The sequence below is a fragment of the Anomaloglossus baeobatrachus genome, chromosome 1, assembly GCF_048569485.1.
Source record: "Anomaloglossus baeobatrachus isolate aAnoBae1 chromosome 1, aAnoBae1.hap1, whole genome shotgun sequence".
Taxonomy (NCBI): Eukaryota; Metazoa; Chordata; class Amphibia; order Anura; family Aromobatidae; genus Anomaloglossus; species Anomaloglossus baeobatrachus.
This window is the reverse complement of record NC_134353.1, coordinates 192367378-192387699: the sequence shown is the minus strand read 5'-3', so window position 1 is coordinate 192387699 and position 20322 is coordinate 192367378. Positions and strand designations below refer to the sequence as shown.

Sequence of the window (20322 nt, the reverse complement as noted above, 5' to 3'; positions counted from 1 at the left end):
GTTGATTAGACACTCATTTTCTAACATTCTCTATATGAAAAATAACAAACTTTGAAAAATAACAAATGAAACGCTGATACCTAGCAATTCTGTTACAAAATTAGACATTACTGGTACCTCTAATATTCTTCCTTGTACCTTTGTGGGGGCTGACTGAAGTTAACCCGGGTCGACCTTCTCAATTCTGGACTCTCATCTCCCTCTGGTGATATAACTAGACCTCCTACAGGTTCCTCACCCTCAATACTAGGTGTAGCTGGTAGGACTCTACGTGTGCGTGGTAAAGGGACGGGTGCTACTCTAGGTGTTGAAGTGGGTGCAGCGTCAGTAAGCTTTTCCTGTTCTGGTTCTTCCACGGGATGTGGGAATGTTAACACAGGGACTATTACTGCTCCATTCTTCATAGGCCAATCTTCCGGAAAGTTACCCAGGATAGTACGAATCATTCTCTTCCTCCCTTTCACCACTGGCGGCTGGGGTTGAGGTACAGCTGCTACTCGTAGGGGATCTGGATATTTTTTCAGGTGGTCCCGGGAAACAGTAGCCATGGTTCTTCCCTGGTCCTTGCTGATAAGGCAGGTCTTCTGGTTATTGAAGCCGGACGGCTGTACCACATATGGCTCCTTTTCCCATTGAGCATCTAATTTGTGCAGCTTTCTTTTTCTTTTCAGCACGATCTCGTCGGGTGAGAAGGGAGTTGCTTTCGCTTGCTTGTTAAAGTTTTTCTCTTGCTGTTTCCTGGTCTGATTCAAGCTCTCTTCAACGCACTTCTGAATCTGTTTGTACTGGATCTGGCGACGTGAGTCCCAATCCGCTCCAGGCAAGTAGGTTTCAGCCAACTCAACCTCCATCTGTAACTTCTGGTGGTGTCGTTCCCAGTAGGGGGCATCAGCGTCCGGCCTCGGCTCCCTAGCTGGCTCTGGCTTTAGATGCACTCTTGCGGCCCCAACAGCCGTTGGGATGCTGCGCGGCGGTGGAACCGGCAGCACTTCAGGCTCTACTTCTGCCATGGTAAACAGAAGAACCGACTGCTCCGCAGCCATGATTGCAAAGTCCGGGTGCTCCGCCTCTGAGGAGGGGCCTGGTGATGCGGCCGGGTCTGGTCTGGCTGGTGTTGGGGTGACCGCTGTCGTGACCGGGCCGAGGGACGGGACCTGGGTTTCTGCAGCTGGAGCTTTGTATATAGGAACTGAAGGTTCCGCTGCCGGGGTTGAAGTAGGCAGCTTGGCGTCCGCCGAGGACGGGGTTGGTGGTGGCAGAGTGCTCACCGGGAGCAGGGGCGGTCTGGATCCCTCAGCCGCATAAGCCGGAATAAGGCAATCATCAGGGACTGGGTAACCGCTTACCTTCTCTTCACGTGGGATTTTGATCTCACAGGCTCGCACCGCCACCGCCAGACTCCTCATCTCTTCCCTCCAGTAGTCCAGTGTAAACAGGAACTGCGTCTGCATTCTCCTGCACAGCTGCTCCGTCTCTTCTTCGATTCAGGTTGCGGTCCCTGGAACAGCACGTTCTGGTGACCAGCTCTGCTCCACCATCTTGCCTCTGCGTTGTCCAGGAACGTTATGGCAGAGTCCTGGAGTTCCTGCTTCTCTTCCACTGCTGCTACATGCCGTCACGCCCCCTCGGTTTTCACTCAGCACTCCTCTCGATGCTGTGGCCCTCTGGGAACTTCCGGTTCCGGCCTCACACACAGGACGAAGGGCGGGGCGTCTGCTTCGCTCGCTTTCGCGGGGAAGATGGCGTTTTGGCGCGAAAAGATGTTGGAAAATGGCGGAATTAGCGGGTAACGGGATCTTGACTCCCGGTTTTCTGTCTTCAAGGTGCACGTCACCCAAGTAAGTGGGTCCTGCTCGTATCCTGTTCGTGACGCCAATTTTCGAGGTGTGCCACCCCCGCCTCAGAAGCCGGGCTGCTCGGATCCAGATCCGCGGTGGCTTGAGGGGTCTTCAGACCCAGGGGGTCGTGCGGCCACTCAAATTAAGGAGGTATTTACAGGGGATAGCATCTAAAGTTCGTGACGCCACCCGTGGTGTGTGGTAAGGTGGAGTACCACCGCTGCAGCTGGGAGTACCCGAGGGCGATGGAGTGGGCAGCCAGGTGTTTAACCCCTCCACGGGTAGGGGGGAATGCCCCGGGGCTTGGTGATGGTGACGGGTGGGTGCCGTTGGGGAGGTAAGGGTCACTTGCGTACTCACTCAGTCCATAAAGCTAACACCGACAACTTAGTAAACCAAAGTTCTGGACACCGCTGCCGCTAAGGCGAGCATGTCTGGGTCCTGTTCCCACTAGTGTTGCCTGATGATCTGTGACCTTTCCCTTGGCACCTTGTTCTCTTCTTAGTTGGTCCCTATAGCTTGAAACTAGTCGGGTCCCGCTCCCCAGTGTGGATAACTGAGGGAACTTGCTCTCAGAATTCACGCTTGGGATTTCCTGGGCCGTTTTAGTGGAAAGTCCTATACCCCTCGTTGCACTAGTACCCCGATTTTGGAGCGGGTGGAGAGCGGATCCTGAAGGCTCCGTTCTCGTCAGGTGAATTGTCAGGTTGCCTGAAGCTACTTTTTGACCCAGGGTCTATGTACCCCGTCGTGTCCTGGTCCTGGCCCGGTGATAGTACAAGGCCGCCGGCTGTCCTCCTTGACAATACTGTGCCCCTTGTCATGATCCCCTGCGACCGGGGGTCCAGCTCCTACTAGGCCCAGACCACCGTCTGCTACCTAGTAACTTCCAAGGAGCCCAGCTCCTGACCTCCTCTCTCCTTCATTTCCAACACTACACTGGCCTTCTCCTGACACTTCTGCCCTCCCCTTTACCAACCCCCCAAGTGGGCGACCCTATTCCACTCAGGCCGTCCACTGGTGTGTCTGGTGGGTGTGGTGCAGAGTGTTCCTAGGATTTTGATTAGCTGGTTTTGGCAACACCATTGGTTAGGGACCCCTAACCAAGGAGGAGGTGGATATTGCACACAAGGGCAGATTGCACAATACCCTGTGACGACTTGATAGTCCAGTGCTCGGATCCAATGGTTTGGCATCCACAGGTGCAAATTCAATCCAAGGAAGGGGGGGAGGAGAGGAAAAATCCATCACCGAAGTAAAAAATACTTGTTTATTCCAACAATTTAAAACAAGGATACCTGTATAGTTACGCCTTACGTGTTTCGGAGAGATAAAAAAAACTCCTTATTCATAGGCAACAACCTATGTTGCGATGTTGCCTATGAATAAGGAGTTTTTTTGTCTCTCCTAAATGCGTAAAGCATAACTACACATGTATCCATGTTTTAAATTGTTGGAATAAGCAAGTATTTTTACTTTGGTGCTGGATTTTTTCTCTCCTCTCCCCTTCTTTGGATTGATGACATTTGTACACCATATTCCTGCACCAAATCTATACCTCCTAGCAGAAACAAAACGCATCAAAACCATATGTGGTATGATACGGTAGCGATGTGATTTTTTTTTTTTTTTTGCCAGGAGGTGTAGATTGCATACAGCAATATGGTGTAAAAATTTCAGCACCAAATCTGCATCTCTTGGTAAAAAAAAAAACACATTTTTTTGCCAGGAGATGCAAGACTGTAAGCTCAGTGACCTCAAGGAAGTATGGCATCCTGGTGATTTGTCTACTTTAGTGTGTTTGAGGCAACTCCCAACTCACTACTGAGTTAAACAATTGACATTTAATGAAGAATTTATGGTATCTCTGATCATGTCATCTGTCATGGGATTTTCTTGTGTAAATATTGTAGAAAAAAATAATTTAGTAGATTAGTTTTTCCCTAATCCTCTTCCACTATTTCTCATAGGGGGGACAACACTATTATTTCTTATTCTTTATATAGTTGAAGAATATTTTTTGATTTGTTTTACTTTCTTTGGCAAAAAGCCTTTCTGTCGCAATCTTTGCTGCCTTGATTTGCTTTTTTCAATAATTAGTTAATAACTCATCACTACCTTCATGCTGATATTCCCTAAACATTTAATTTTTCTCATTTATTGAGCTCCTTACAGCTCAAGTGTTTTTCTCCTATTTATCGCTTGTTTATTCCCATAGGGTATACTGTATATTGTGCACAAATCTTATTTAGGATGCTTATAAATGTGTCCCATTTGCTTTGTGTACTTTTATTTCTCAGGATATTGTCTCAGTATATGGCAGTAAGATATCTTATTTTATCATCTTTTAGCGCTGGAAATTCCCCTTCCTGAAGATTAGTGTTCTTGTAGCCCCCCTACTATACATCTTATTAATGGATACAAAAAATGTATTACTTTGTGATCTCTATTATCCAAGTAGCCATCATCTCAAACAATTGATATTCTGTCTGGCCTATTGGTTAATATTATTCAGTTGTAAGAGGTACCGTAATTGTCTTTTATTATTGTTAACCTGTTTCCTTTGTTGAACTTGCAGGTTTCTGCTCCCTAATTTGTATCAGGGCAGTTGAAGTCCCCCATAATAATGACTTCACTCTGATTTGCTGCATCGTCTATTTGCTTTATGAGGTTATTTTTTTGCCTCTTCTATTATATTCGAAAACCTAAATCCTTATTAGTATTTTATTATTCTTTGCCCTTCCCTTATCTCCACCCGTAGTGACTTCGCTATTACTTTGACTTCACATATATTATTAGGCTGGAACGGTTTGATGTACAATTTTACATATCAACAAACTATTCCCCTTTGTTTATCCATACAATCATTCCTGAACAGACTAGCCCTGTAAATTAACAGCCCAGTTATAGCGGTCATCCTGCCATGTCTCCGTTATCCTCACAAAATAATGTTCTTCGAACAATGTTAAATTTAATTCATCAATCATGTTACTGAGGCTTCTCACATTAGTGCCCATGCACTTCATGTATTTTTCTGGATCTCTATTCCCTCTTAGCGTATTTAGTGTTCTAATCCCTCCCCATCGCCACCCTCACTTTCATGACTTAGGAGTACTTCACACATAGCGAGATCGCTAGCGAGATCGCTGCTGAGTCACGGTTTTTGTGACGCACCAGTGACCTCATTGGCGATCTTGCTGTGTGTGACACTGAGCAGCGATCTGACCCCTGCTGTGAAATCGCTGCTCGTTACACACAGTGCTGGTTCATTTTTTGGACGTTGCTCTCTCGCTGTGAAGCACACATCACTGTGTTTGACAGCAAGAGAGCAACGATCTGAATGTGCAGGGAGCCGGCGTCTGGCAGCCTGCGGTCAACTGTAACCAAGGTAAATATCAGGTAACCAAGCAAAGCTCTTTGCTTGGTTACCCGATATTTACCTTGGTTACTAGCGTCTGACGCTCTCAGGCTGCCCGTACCGGCTCCCTGCTCCCTGCACACGTAGCTGGAGTACACATCGGATAAATAAGCAAAGCGGTTTGCTTATTAACCTGATGTGTACTCTGGCTAGGAGTGCAGGGAGCCAGCGCTAAGCGGTGTGCGCTGGTAACGAAGGTAAATATCGGGTAACCAAGCAAAGTGCTTTGCTTGGTTACCCGATATTTACCTTAGTTACCAAGCGCAGCATCGCTTCTATGCGTCGCTGCTGGCTGGGGGCTGGTCACTGGTCGCTGGTGAGATCTGCCTGATTGACAGCTCACCAGCGACCATGTAGCGATGCACCACCGATCCTGACCAGGTCATCTCGCTGGTGGGATCGCTGGAGTGTCGCTAAAGTGTGACGGTACCCTAAGGCCCAGGTAACTATTAACACTATCTTCTCCTCCTCTATAGGAATTGCCTTCCCCTCGTCTCTAGTTTAAACACTCCTCTAACCTTCTAGCTATTCTTTTCCCCAGCAGAGCTGCACCCTCCCAATTGAGCCCATCCCTAGCGTAGATCTAGTAGCCAAAAAGAAGTTGGCTGAGCTCACCAGGAACCCAAAACCCTTCTCTTACACCAATTTGAGCCAGTTATTCACCTCCCCACTCTGCCATTGCCTCACTAGCATGACATGTGGTACAGTAGTATTTCTGAAAATACTACAGTGGGTACGTAAAATATTCAGACCCCTTTAAATTTTTCACTCTTTTTTCATTGCAGCCATTTGGTAAATTCAAAAAAGTTCTTTTTTTCTCATTAATGTACGCTCCGCACCCCATCTTGACAGAAAAAAAGAGAAATGTAGAAATGTTTGCAAATATATTAAACAAGAAAAACTGAAATATCACATGGTCATAAGTATTCAAGCCCTTTGTTCAGTATTGAGTAGAAGCACCCTTTTGAACTAGTACAGCCATGCGTCTTTTTGGGAATCATGCAACAAGTCTTTCACACCTGGATTTGGGGATCCTCTGCCATTCTTCCTTGCAGATCCCCTCCATTTCCATCAGTTTGGATTGTGAACATTGATTGACAGCCATTTTCAAGTCTTTTTAGAGATGCTCAATGGGGTTTAGGTCAGGGCTCTGGCTGGGCCAGTCAAGAATGGTTACAGAGTTATTCTGCAGCCACTCCTTTGTTATTTTTGCTGTTTGCTTAGGGTCATTGTTTTGTTGGAAGGTGAACCTTCAGCCATGTCTGAGATCTAGACATCTTTCCTTCAATTGCAACCAGTCGTCCTGTCCCTGCAGCTGAAAAACACCCCTATAGCATGATGCTGCCACCACCATGTTTCACTGTTGGGATTGTATTGGGCAAGTGATGAGCAGTGCCTGATTTTCTCCACACATACCACTTAGAATTATCACCAACAAGTTCTGTCTTCATCTCATCAGACCAGAGAATCTTATTTCTCATAGTCTGTGAGTCCTTTAGGTGTTTTTTTGCAAACTCTATGTGGGCTTTCATATGTCTTGCACTGAGGAAAGGCTTCCATCCGGCCACTCTGCCATAAAGGCCCGATGTTGTAGGGCTGCATTGATAGTTGACTTTGTGAAACTTTCTCCCATCTCCCTACCTCATTTCTGGAGCTCAGCAACAGTGATCTTGGGGTTTTTCTTTACCTCTCTCACCAAGGCTCTTCTCCTACGATCTCTTCTCCTAGATGGCCAGGTCTAGTTGAGTTCTGGTGGTCCCAAACTTCTTCCATCAAAGAATTATGGAGGCCACTGTGCTCTTAGGAACCTTAAGTACTGTAGAAATTGTTTTGTAACCTTAGCCAGATCTGTGCCTTGCCACAATTCTGTCTCTGAGCTCCTTGGGCAGTTCCTTTGACCTCATGATTCTCATTTGGTCTGACATGCACTGGGAGATGTGAAGTCTTATATAGACAGGTGTGTGCCTTTCCAAATCAAGCCCAATCAGGTTAATTAAACACAACTGGACCCCAATGAAGGAGTATAACCATCTCAAGAAGGATCACAAGGAAATGGACAGCATGTGACTTAAATATCAGTGTCTGAGCAAAGGGTCTGAATACTTATGACCATGTAATATTTCAGTTTTTCTGTTTAACAAATTAGCAAAAATGTGTACATTTCTGGGTTCTTTTCTGTCAAGATGGGGTGCAGAGTGTACATTAATGAGAAAAAAATGAACTTTTTTAAATTTACTAAATGGCTGCAATGAAACAAAGAGTGAAAATTTTAAAGGGGTCTGAATATTTTCTGTACCCACTGTACCTTCGAGGTCCTTGACTTCGGTCCATGATTTCATGACCTTGAGCACCAAAGTGTAATGACTTACGGTCTGCTCTCTTGATCTCGCTGTAGAGCTATGTAGGATTATAACTAAAACAGAGCTGACCGTTGTCTCATTACAAACACATCTGCAGCTGCACTCACATAATGCTCTCACTTCTGCTGCTGAGTTGGGCCTGACTACAACTAACATTTCTTCAGCTTCTATTCAATGGCAACTAGTGTTTGGGGAGGGGCATTAAAGCTGAGCTGAAAGCACTATAATAGGAGGACTACAACTTCAGATGTGTTTGTATGAGACAAAGTTCAGCTCAGCTGTACTGTATTTGTTATAATGACACAATGAGATCAGGAGAGCACATGGTCAGTCATTACATGCCATACACTAGTAGCGCCTTATTTCATTTAAAATAAGTTCTGGAGGTAGAATCTCTGACAGTTCTATGTCAAGCCCATAGATTTCAACAGCTCATTTATATATATAAAAAAATGTCTTTTTCTGGAATGAGACATTGACTTGCAGATATTAAGGTGTCAATTGATTCATTTTTCTATCACTTGCATACTCATATGGATGGCATAGGAAGGTTGTTCCATCTGATACATTTTCTTTAAATACAAGTCCTGATTATATTGTCAACAGATTTGTTTTCATTTTGGAGTTCTTGCACTTTTAGTCTAGCTTCATGTACAAATTTGAAAAAACATCATTGCAATTTTCATCTCTTTTTTTAGCCAAAGTCATAGGTGAATTGAAATGAAATAAAAAATATAAAGGAAAGACTTAAACTTCTCATTTTCTTACTGCATCCACTTTTGACTTTGGATCTCAAAAAACTGAAGGAAAAGCTACAAAGGCGTTTATCCATATCCTTATGCTGTAGCAATTAGAAAGACCTCTGCTACATGTAAGTCAGCAGCATATATGGAAAGGGCACTGTTAATCCATGAAGAGCGCACACTTGAACACAATATTCAAATGCATACATATACTGTGTATATTGTAGGTGGAGATCTAATGACCCAAAACCAAGATAAGATTATCAGTTACAAAACATGTATAATCTTCTTGTGGACTTTTATAATATTAGAAATGCCAGATTTTTTGGCCGAGGGAGCTGTGCTGTGCTGGAGCTGCAGGCCAAGGGAGGTGTGCTGTGCTGGAGCTGCAGGCCAAGGGAGCTGCACTGTGTTGGGGCTGCAGGCCGAGAGAGATGTGCTGTGCTGGAGCTGCAGGCCAAGGGAGCTGCACTGTGTTGGGGCTGCAGGCCGAGGGAGATGTGCTGTGCTGGAGCTGCAGGCCAAGGGAGCTGCGCTGTGTTGGGGCTGCAGGCCGAGGGAGCTGCGCTGTGCTGGGGCTGCAGGTCGAGGGAGCTGCGCTGTGCTTGGGCTACAGGCCGAGGGTGCGCTGCTCTGCTGGAGGTGCAGGCCAGGGGAGCTGCGCTGTGCTGGGGCTGCGGCCGAGGGAGCTGCGCTGTGCTGAGGTTGCAGGCTGAGGGAGCTGCACTGTGCTGGGGCTGCAGGCTGAGGGAGCTGTGCTGTGCTGGAGCTGAAGGCCAAGGGAGCTGCACTGTGTTGGGGCTGCTGGCCGAGGGAGCTGCGCTGTGCTGTGCTGGGGCTGCAGGCCAAGAGAGCTGCGCTGTGCTAGGGTTGCAGGCTGAGGGAGCTGCACTGTGCTGGGGCTGCAGGCTGAGGGAGCTGTGCTGTGCTGGAGCTGCAGGCCAAGGGAGCTGCACTGTGTTGGGGCTGCAGACCAAGGGAGGTGTGCTGTGCTGGAGCTGCAGGCCAAGGGAGCTGCGCTGTGTTGGGGCTGCAGGCTGAGGGAGCTGCGCTGTGCTGGGGCTGCAGGCTGAGGGAGCTGCGCTGTGCTGGAGCTGCAGGCCGAGGGTGCACTGCTCTGCTTGAGCTGCAGGTCAGGGGAGCTGCGGTGTGCTGGAGCTGCAGGCCAAGGGAGCTGCGCTGTGCTGAGGCTGCGGGCGCCATCCTGAAAAGTTTTGAAAGGAAAAGTGCATCTTATAATCCGAAAATTATAATTATACATTCTCCTCTCCATGATCAGATCCCATAATAAAAGGTTATGCAACAGGTACACTTTTTACTTACCGACATGCTAAGTAGCTGCCTCTAATGTTTGTTTTCCAGGTGCTGACTGCCTAATGGGATCATACCTATTTGTGATTGGATACTATGATCTGAAATACAGAGGTGAATACAACAAGAATGCCCAGGGGTGGATGGACAGTACACAATGTCGGCTGGTTGGATCATTGGCCATACTCTCCACAGAAGTGTCAGTCTTACTTCTTACCTACCTGACTTTGGAAAAATACATTTGCATAGTCTACCCATTTAGATGTATGAAACCAGGAAAATGCAGGACAATAACCACCTTAATACTTATTTGGATTATCGGTTTTATTATAGCCTTTCTACCCCTCAGCAATGAGGATATATTCCACAACTATTATGGAACTAATGGGGTCTGTTTCCCTCTACACTCAGAACAGCCAGAAAGCACTGCAGCTCAGATCTACTCAGTAGTGATCTTCCTGGGTAAGTCACTGTTAAATCTGCTAACAATAAAAGAATATGCTAATTAAGACCCTGGAAGCCGGTCTTGTCATAGCCGGTAATAATTTTATCGCGTTTAGCAGCAAAAGTTGAGCTAGTATGCCAAATTTCAGCATCATAGCCAGTATAGAACTCTAATGGCTATGTGCCAAAGTTTGCAAAATCCTCTTAGCTGAAGCCGCAGCCTTGGGGGGGCCTCAAGTGAAAGGTCAACAGTGCCCAATATATTTGAGATCTGGCCCTAAAAATTTACAGAACCTCTTTTCAAACATACATGTACATCCTTATAAATTTTCAGCAAAATCGGAGAACGTCGAGTGGGGACCACTGGTCCACTTGACACGGAATGACCCTTTTTTTTACAAATTTACCTCATTGAAAATTATTTTTTCTAATGTTTCAATATATTGTACACTGTGTGCACAATTATTAGTCAGTTTATGTTTTTGATCATCAATTTTATCATTGGACAACTACAGTGCTGTCGGTCACAGTGTAAAAAATAAAAAAAATAAATCTTTATTTTTTTATAGCGCTAATATATTCCGCAGCACTTTAAATAACACTGTCCCCATTGGGGCTCACAATCTAAATTCCCTATCTGTCCCTAGGAACACTGTCCCCATTGAGGCTCACAATCTAAATTCCGTATCTGTATGTCTTTGGAATGTGAGAGGAAACCGGAGGAACCGGTGGAAACCCACGCAAACACGGGGATAACATACAAATTCCTTGCAGTTGGTGTCCTTGGTGAGATTTGAACCCAGGACCCCAACGCTGCAAGACTGCAGTGTTAACCACTGAGTCACTGTGCCGCTCATAAAGCTTGCGAGTGCAGCTCGGAAGCTCGCCAGACTGTTGGATCCAGCCAGCTTCAGCGCCCCAGTGCTTTTCCACTGCTGCAGTAGGAAATAGGCCTATACTTACATCAATGAAGTGCTCAGTTCAGACCAGAGAAATAATTAGGCCGATGGTATGAACTGTCAAGATTCAGAAGTGCAAAGCTACCCGGCAAGCAGGAAGCATAACAACAGGAGAATGGAGTGTGGCGCCCCTGAGGCTCAGTCGCCACAGGATATTGCATCTGATTTAAGGTGCAATGCTCATCCAGGTAAGAAGAGGTTAACCACTGGTGTTTTCTAGCTTACACAACACAATGAGTCAGCAGTTACACAATACACTTAGGTGGTTTCCTGCCAGACTGGGTTTCCTGCCAGACTGCAGGTGGACACCATAGCAACGGGTTTTTCCCCAGCACTGGTGAGTCATCAGGAAGGTGGGGGCTACCTGGGAAGTGAGCGAATTCAGAACAGTTCAGAGCGCAGCCTGGGATGGAGCAGAGCGTGAGTAGCTTGAGATATAGAAGAGCAAGGCCTCTGGGAGGATGCTGAATGGCTCCCCCCAGAGGGGCCGACTGGGCACCGGGCAGACTGAGAGAATAGCAGGAGTGGAGCTGTGAGACAGAGGAGTTCATACAGTAACTGGAGGGTGAGCCCCAACAGCTCCTTTGGGACCAGCACCACACAGGGTGCAGAAGCCCTAGGGTAGAACATACTTCACAATGGACTACCAGAATCTGCCAGGAAGGGGGATTTCACGTTCCATTGCCGACCACCAAACATCCCGGGTCACCAGCAGCATATAGGGACCGGAGCCACGGCCACCGTCGGGTCCATAACAAGTTTCGCGCTGCCTGTGTACGGGACGGCAACTAAAGCCAATGACACTAGGGTCCCCAATCAGCTTCACGCCACGGGGATCCACACTACAAGGCGCAAGGAGGAAGGTCTCACACGCTTCACAACACCGGTGGTGACCTCTGATTCACCTGGGATCGGCTAGGGCCTATCATGGCGATGACCGCTACTCTGTGGGTGCAGCACACGAACTGTGAGTGAAACACCTGGAACCGCAGCCCCTGTGTGAGACTCTGATTTGCCAGTGCTGCTGCCCCATGCTTCCGTGCCAACGGCCCTCCCCCTGTTGCCATCATCCTCCCTGGGGCTTGCTCCATCTGTGGGGATGTGGACTATCTGAGCTGCAGTAACATCAGCCCCGGAGGAGAGCGTCATCTCGCAGTGGCAGTTAATCCCTGGCCGCGCACCACGGGTGGCGCTGCAGAGCAAACCCCCCCATCCCCTGTTACCCGTCACCCATCACCCTCTTTGATGTAGCCAACGGGACCATGGAGCTGGGTCAGGCCACTCACAGCAACCCCAAACACCACTGGCCCAGTGCCGAGTAGCCCTGCAGGTCCTGTGGGACGCTACAGGTGCACTACAGAATCCTGAAGAAAGGACATTAGACATCCCCATTAAGACTAATCGCATACACCCCAAAAAACAAAATAATATGTTGTTACCAAGTGAAAGGAAAATTGTACTAATCTTCAAGGATTTTTTTTCACCTAAAAATTAGAATGACAAATTTCCACGTACAGATGAAAGATTCGTTCAATCTAGATGAACAATTAAAGAGGCTGTCCATTACAAAAACATTGGTGGCCTATCCTTAGGATAGGTCATCAATGTCTGTTCAGCTGGAATCCGGCTCCATCAGCGATTACTGTTTTTGGTGCCGCTACCGGCAGCAGTTCGAAGCTGCTCCATCTTCCGATAGTGACCACAGCCAGGTACTGCACATCTGCCTAATATTGATTTGATTTCTGGCCACCTCCTGCCACCACCGGCACCGAGAACAGCTGATCAACAGGGGTGCCGGGTGTAAAACCCACACCAATCAGACACTGATGACCTATCCTAAGGATAAGCCATCATTGTTAAAGTACTGGGCAACCCCTTTAATTAAGTGAATGATTACATTTCCATATAGGTGTACAGCTCTGTAAATCATATTTTACAGTGGTGCGATCACAAGGGCAGAACATCTCATTTATTTGTATTAATGGACAATTAAATTATAATTTTGAAATCATCTTGTAAGTCATGGAAAAAAAATATATGTAAGAAAAGTGAAGGATTCAGTGTAGCTTGCATCACTAATTATAAAGAACACTTATTGTCCTTTGCTTGGATAACTAGAAGAGAGCAATCTACGTGATGACAGCAGGAAAATGTATCATTTGGTAGTGGTATTATCATTTATACAATGGCATGACTAAATGCTTGTGCTTCAATCATACTAAATGGCTGTATAGAAAATGTCCGATTTCCTGAATGTATTGTTTCGGGTTCATCACTCACAATCTCCATAATTGTTATCCTGGTACTAGACAATACTAATAAGCAGGAAAGTCAATGGAGGCAGGAGGAGACCGAGGACAGGAAGTAAAAAAGAGCTTACAGGAAGTAGCAAGAGAAACAAATGCATTTCAGCAGATCAACATATGCTCTAAAATATACTGTATACTTAACATGTTGCATTAAAGGGGTTACTGGAAATAATGAATAAAGATAATATAAATGATGCAGAGATATAAGGAAACCAAAACCACATCTGCCACATAAGGTCCTGTCATAGATTCCACACTGCGGCCTGGGAGCTACAGGTTTCTCCTCTGCTCCATAAAAATTGAGTCCTTCTTACCCATCAATTTCAGCAGAACAGTAATAAACATTGAAAGGTTTATGGGACGTTGTAAATATAATAATCCCCAGAGTAAAATAAAAATAACAGATATCTCCTGCACCAGTGCCGTTTCTGTGATATTGGGGCCAGGTCCCGCAGGGATTGGGTAACATTGTAATGCCACGCGGGGGTAATGAGATGCTTCACTAACCTTATTTAGGACAAACCTTGGACATCCTAATGAACTGTAAAAACTCTAACCCATTAGAGCCGCTGAATGGCTGCATTTCTCACATGGCATAACAATGGCCGCAAACCTTAGAAGACCCGACACCACTGTTGTTGAGACCATGCCGATACGGGAGATATCTGTTATTTTTATTTTACACTGGGTAATATAGTATTTACAAAGCGGTAGTCTGAGTAGCAGACAAATCCGATAAGACGTCCCGTACAAATTAAAGGTTTATTCCAGTTCTGTGGAAACTGGTGAGTATGGACTGGCAGATCGGACATTTTTTGAATAGAGATAATTTTTTTGTTCTTTCTGGAGATAAGCTGCCAATATATGCGTGGCACAGCATTATTCTCCTGTTTTTCACTCCTAGAGGCCGGAGTATTTTTTTAGAGTGCAGTAATACACAATTTGTGCAGCAGTAAAAACAAATATGTGCAGTAATAAAACTAAATTTGTGCAGTAAAAAAAGTTAAAAGACAACTACAGATACCATGTTGAAAGCAATAGCCTTGCATTCATGGAAATATGCTTTTTATTTTATTTACAAGCTGCACAGGCGCTTGGCCATACAGGGGTGTACTTACTTCTTAGAGGAGATTGGAGATTCTAGCTTGAGTACAATATGCATGGTATGTCAGCCATATACCAATTTGTGCATTAATAAAAAATTGCCTAAAAAAACTGATAGAGTCATGATGAAGTGGCTTCAGTACTGCTTAACAAATGCACTGCAGAGCCGTCTCAGTCAATTTTTCAGGAATGCTAACAGTTACTGCTCACTGTGTACTGAGTGATGACTGTACCCACTCTGGGCACGCCTCTATGACTGAAAGCCAGCAGCTCCCACGATGAATAATATTTGTTTTCTCCCAGTAGCCATATGTTCAGTGCAGCTTCTGAACAGCATTGTAATGGTATTGAACTGCAGATGAACCCTATATCTGCATGGTAATAGCATTTGGGGACATGACAGATTCTCTTTAAGCTAACATACTGTATAAGGCATACATATACAAAAATATTTTGAATAAAAGTTTACACATTTTGTAAACTAGGTGTGTAAAATGCCTAATAAATTTGGTACATAACAGACTAGGGAAGACTGCAACACTCTTCTCAAGTTCTCCTTCATTATATTAAATACATATACTATGCGTACTACTATGTATACTACTAAACTACTACTACTACACTGCATTGGAAAATTCCAGAAATACTCCCCTTTACATGTTTACTTGGCTACATTTTTGCTGTAAATATTTCGCTTTGCACTTTGATAGTCAGAGCTTTCTGCCTGTGCCAAATGATAAGGGGGTCATAGCTGTGCTCTCTATCAGAACTAGCCCAGTGCTTCATGCGCTTCTTCTGGAGGCTTAGCTGCTTTACTTCAAGGTAAAGCCATAATCTTTTGAGTAGCTTTAAAATAAATTTTTTGATCAGGATCTGGATTCCTTATCAGAGGCTTTCCTGCGAAAATTTTCTTACCGACTCACAGACCGGGGGTGAGAATTACTGGGGGGAGAGATATCTAAAAACTATTCATGTAGGTTCCACAGAAATCATATAGTTAAGGAGAGAAATGAAACATTGGTTTATCAGGAGAGTGCAGGTGAGCTCAACTCTGCATATCATTAGCAAAAACGTACATTTCAAGCTGAGAACTATTGCAATATGGTTATTATACCTAATGCTACACATTCAAATTTGATTAAAACTTATGTCCCCCGATTGTCATGCTACAAGATAGAAAGGAGAGAGGGATGTAGATTCACTGTTCCCAGAACTAGGCTTACCCAGAGACTGGCATGACTAAGTGCCTATGCAGTCTTCACCGGGGCCTCTGATGCTGAGGTTGGAGTTGTCTGACGATAAGCACCAGGTACCATTCCAATGGCAGCTCCTGGTTGTCATGCTCCACCAAGGGGACTGGTCGGCACAATGCAAGACAGGAGAAGGAATACACTGCCCCTAAGGAAGGATAGGGAGGCTCAGCCTCTGACACTTTCCCTAAAAGAAAGTCAACCCTGAGCTCCGTGACGTTCGGAGATGGTTTCATTCACCCCATTTGGTAATCACGTTCCTATCCCTGTCTTTCTCTGAACACAACCCTGCCTAGTGCGCAGGGCAGCGGGTACACTAGTCAAGCTCAGGATTAAAGGCACAGAGGAGATAAGACCGCCAGGGATAATAGAAACAGCAAACAAAGCACACCAAACTACAGGAAGGAGTAAAGGGAATGGAAAAGTAAGGCAAACTGAAAAGGTATTAAAGGAAGGGAAAACATCACATAATCTTCCATGCAGCAATTTCTGGATACAGCTCCAAAAACGACTCCTTAGTCCACAGCTCACAAGTCTACTCTGAAGTCTATGTATAGCTGAGCTATCACTGGCAACTCCCTGAGCTGAGAGAAGAGTATTTATAGCAGAGGTGAGTGGAAAAATCAGAATAGCTGAGATTGGGCGTTACATCCTGAGTTAGGAGACCAAACGAACTGCCTAACCCTTGCAGCACCAGATCAAGGAGAATCTGCATAGCTAGCAGATTTAACCTGTGCAAGTGTGCGTGTAGCGATGCGCTGCAATCTCCTGACACCTGAAATAGAGGGGACCACTCTCTGTTGTGGTACTGCCATGGCACCAATCTTCCCTATAAAATTGCATGCTCAGATTGGATCTCAATGGGAAGAGTAAGGAAAGCTGCTGTGGAACACATCTGACAATGCTATTTCTGGAGGGAATTATAGATTGTTCAATTTAAAATCTAACATCAAATCTTTGATTTGCTTAAGGCCCTGTCACACACAGAGATAAATCTGTGGCAGATCTGTGGTTGCAGTGAAATTGTGGACAATCAGTGCCAGGTTTGTGGCTGTGTACAAATGGAACAATATGTCCATGATTTCACTGCAACCACAGATCTGCCAAAGATTTATCTCTGTGTGTGACAGGGCCTTTAGGTGGTTTAATTGCTCACATGAACAGTACATTAGGATCCTGTGTGTATGACCAACTTAATAATTAGAGCAAAAAGATTTCCGTTGCCCTAGTCTGGTGGCCAGTCCTGTCCTCTGCTGCACCCGTATGAAGGCAGTCTTGCCTAATATTGCTGACATCCTCGGCCCAGCATCCTTGGCACTTTTTGTGGTTATATTGTCATGCAGTGTCTAACATCGAGGTCTACTAAGCAAAAGAGGTGCCCAAGATACATGGCCATAGATTTGAAGACTACCTTTGACATTCTTTTGCCAGACTGAACACAAGACCAGAATAGTGCAAATCTTTTTGCTCAACTGTTCGATTAATACTTGACTGCATATTGCTACAATATACAGTGAATCTGTGATTTTTTTTTTAGGTTCTACTAATATAGGTGTCCACTAGAATAAAGAGAATAAAGGGGTAGATGTGGTCAGTGGGATGTTGCAACCCTATAGCCCGCTTTACACGTTGCAATTTCGCATACAATATCGTATACGATTTGGAACGCCCCGATCGTATGTGCGGCACGCTCAATTTGTTGAACGTGTCGCACAGACGATTCACCCCCGTCACACGTACTTACCTACCATACGACCTCGATGTGGGCAGCGAACGTCCACTTCCTGGAGTGGGAGGGACGTTCGGCGTCACATCAACGTCACGCGGCAGCCGGACAATAGAAGTGGAGGGGCGGAGATGAGCGGGACATAAACATCCCGCTCACCTCCTTCCTTCCGCATTGTCGGCGGGAGCCGCGGACAGAGGTAAGCTGTCGTTCAATGTTCCCGGGGTGTCACACACTGCGATGTGTGCTGCCTCGGGAACATTGCACAACCTCTCGTTCATTTTTTGAAGAATGAACGACGTGCATGCGATGAACGGATTTTCATTCAATCGCAATTGCACAGAGGTTTTACACGCTACAATCATACTTATGATGCCGGATGTGTGTCACTTACGACATGACCCCGCCGACAAATCATAAGATTTATTGTAGCGTGTAAAGCGGGCTTAACACCTTTTATTAGACATAGTACCACCGTCATTTATGTTCCAGCAAGTGTGCACAAAAATTATACTCTTGGATATTCATTTGGCCAAAACGTGTTAGAAACTTGAAGTAAATACATTAAAACCTCCCTTTTCCCGACCATACTTCTGGCTATAGTTTTTCAGTTTCACAGTATATTATTCATACTAGCCAACTTCTTTGAGAAGTCCAGCTCCCTAGAAGTCCACTTCCAATACAATTTTTTGGTCGCCTCAAATAATTTTCACAGCATTTGTATTTTTTTTAGGTATTCAAGTATATATTTTAGACTCATACACTGTAAATGTAGCCCAACATTGAATGTAGATTTATTGTGTTTGTTCCAACAGGCGTGAACTTGGCAGCCTTTATCATCATTGTGTTTTCCTATAGCAGTATGTTCTATAGTATCCACAAAACTGCAATTATGGCAACTGAAATTCACAACCACATCAAGAAAGAAATGACGTTAGCTAAGAGGTTTTTCTTCATCGTGTTCACAGATGCCCTATGCTGGATTCCTATTTTCATTCTTAAACTTTTGTCCCTGCTTCAAGTTGAGATACCAGGTGGGTGTAAGTTTTCTATTAAACCATTGACCTTTATTGGTAGTCTCCAAATATCTACTCAATAACTATTCTTGGAGTCATCCAAAAACCTATAACCAAAGACCAATACTCCAATCAAAAAATTAACTTTTAATAATTCATCTAAAAGCTTACACATGAAAGATATTTACAAAAATATTTAAATATAGCACATGCAATCATAGTGCAGAAGATTGTGCATATACAGTATATGTATACATCAAAAATGTGTGATAGAAAACACAAAAAGGCTTGCCTCTCCCTAGGATATTCCTGAGCCAGAATACCTTCCTGTCAGGGGAGGTGACGCTAAGGTTCTTTTCACCCCCCCCCCCTCCCTCTCTCGCCGGTGGCTGACCCTGATCTCACCCTATTAAACCCTAAACATGTAATCAGTATGAAAGGTCTGAAAGGAATTGTCAATGTGGGAGTCAAAAGATGGGATGTCTCATAGCATCTGAACATTGCCCAGGCCCTGAAACAAGGGTACAGTATGTTGCAGGACTTATTGGACATTGTAAAGCCCCATAGCACCTGGACATCACTACAAGCCTTGGTATAAGGGTGTTTTATATTGAAGGACTAATGTGAGACCTGGGAAACCATATGAAGAGATTATATCTACCTACTGATGGAAGTTAACATTTTTGAAGCCTCCTGAGGAACCAAAGAAATTTGAAAGGGGAAGCGCGTCAAGGCATTGAGGCATTCTCCTTTTGAGATGGGACGTTGGTGAGAGAATAAAACCACGACAAGAAATATCAAGCATTTTGTGGATGTAGAAAATGCAGCTTGACTCGTGGAATGACACCCCCTGATGTTTCCTAGACATCCCAGCTTGTAAGGACAGTATCGTTGGACACTTGTAGCTGATTTTCACTTTTTTGACCCCAGTGTGGCTTCCTTCATCCGAAGAAATCAAGGATAGGGCCATATGTTATCTGTGGTCATTTATGTATACACAACCTCTTTCCTTGTAAAAAAAATAATTTTCTGGTTTTCTTTTTAAGCTTACCCCTTTAGAAAAACTGATTGAGTAATACGATTTCAACTTACTCTGTCATCCTGAATGGGGAGTAGTGAACTTATCATTTGGTATCTTGACAGAAGTCTGATTCTCTATATCTGTAATCCCCACTCTACGGGCACTACATGATAAATGAAATTTTGACCCCGACAGACAGCTTGAGACTGCTTTAGTATTGGCTATCCTGTCTTTTGACTCCCGCCTTGACTTGGGAAACCGACAAGTTTATAACCAATTCCATTCATACCTTTCATACTAGTTATATGTTTAGGGTTTAATAGAGTGAGATCAGGGTCAGCCACCATCGAGTGGGGGTGGGGGCGAAAAGAACCTTAGAGTTACCTTTGCTGACAGGAAGATATTCTGACTCAGGAATATCCTAGGGAGAGGCAAGCTTATTTGCATTTTCTAGCACACATTTTTGATGTGTACATATATATGCACAATCTTCTGGGCTATGATTGCATGTTCTATATTTAAATATTTTTAAAAATATCTTTCAAGTGTATTTTTTTGGATGAATTATTAAAAGTTAATTTTTAGATTGGAGTATTGGTCTTTGGTTATAGTCTCCAAATATTGAGAAATAACCAAATGGATTTTCTTCTATTCTCTGTCAAATGCTTTCGACAACTAGCCTAATACTGTCTGTAATCACTGAAGCATTAAGCTGGGTTCACACTAAGCGACAGCGACAACGACGTCGCTGTTACGTCACCATTTTCTGTGACGTAACAGCGACCTTGTAAGTCGCTGTTATGATCGCTGCTTAGCTGTCAAA

General features: G+C 44.8%; 1 protein-coding gene across 1 annotated transcript in view; it reads left to right on the top strand.

Annotated features, from left to right (window-relative positions):
- Positions 1 to 20322, top strand: part of RXFP1 (relaxin family peptide receptor 1) — a 492164-nt gene that overhangs the window by 453572 nt on the left and 18270 nt on the right. The window contains exons 16-17 of the mRNA XM_075347535.1: positions 9722 to 10132; positions 18278 to 18496. Coding sequence (XP_075203650.1) covers positions 9722 to 10132; positions 18278 to 18496 — 630 coding nt within the window. The remainder of the gene's footprint in view (positions 1 to 9721; positions 10133 to 18277; positions 18497 to 20322) is intronic.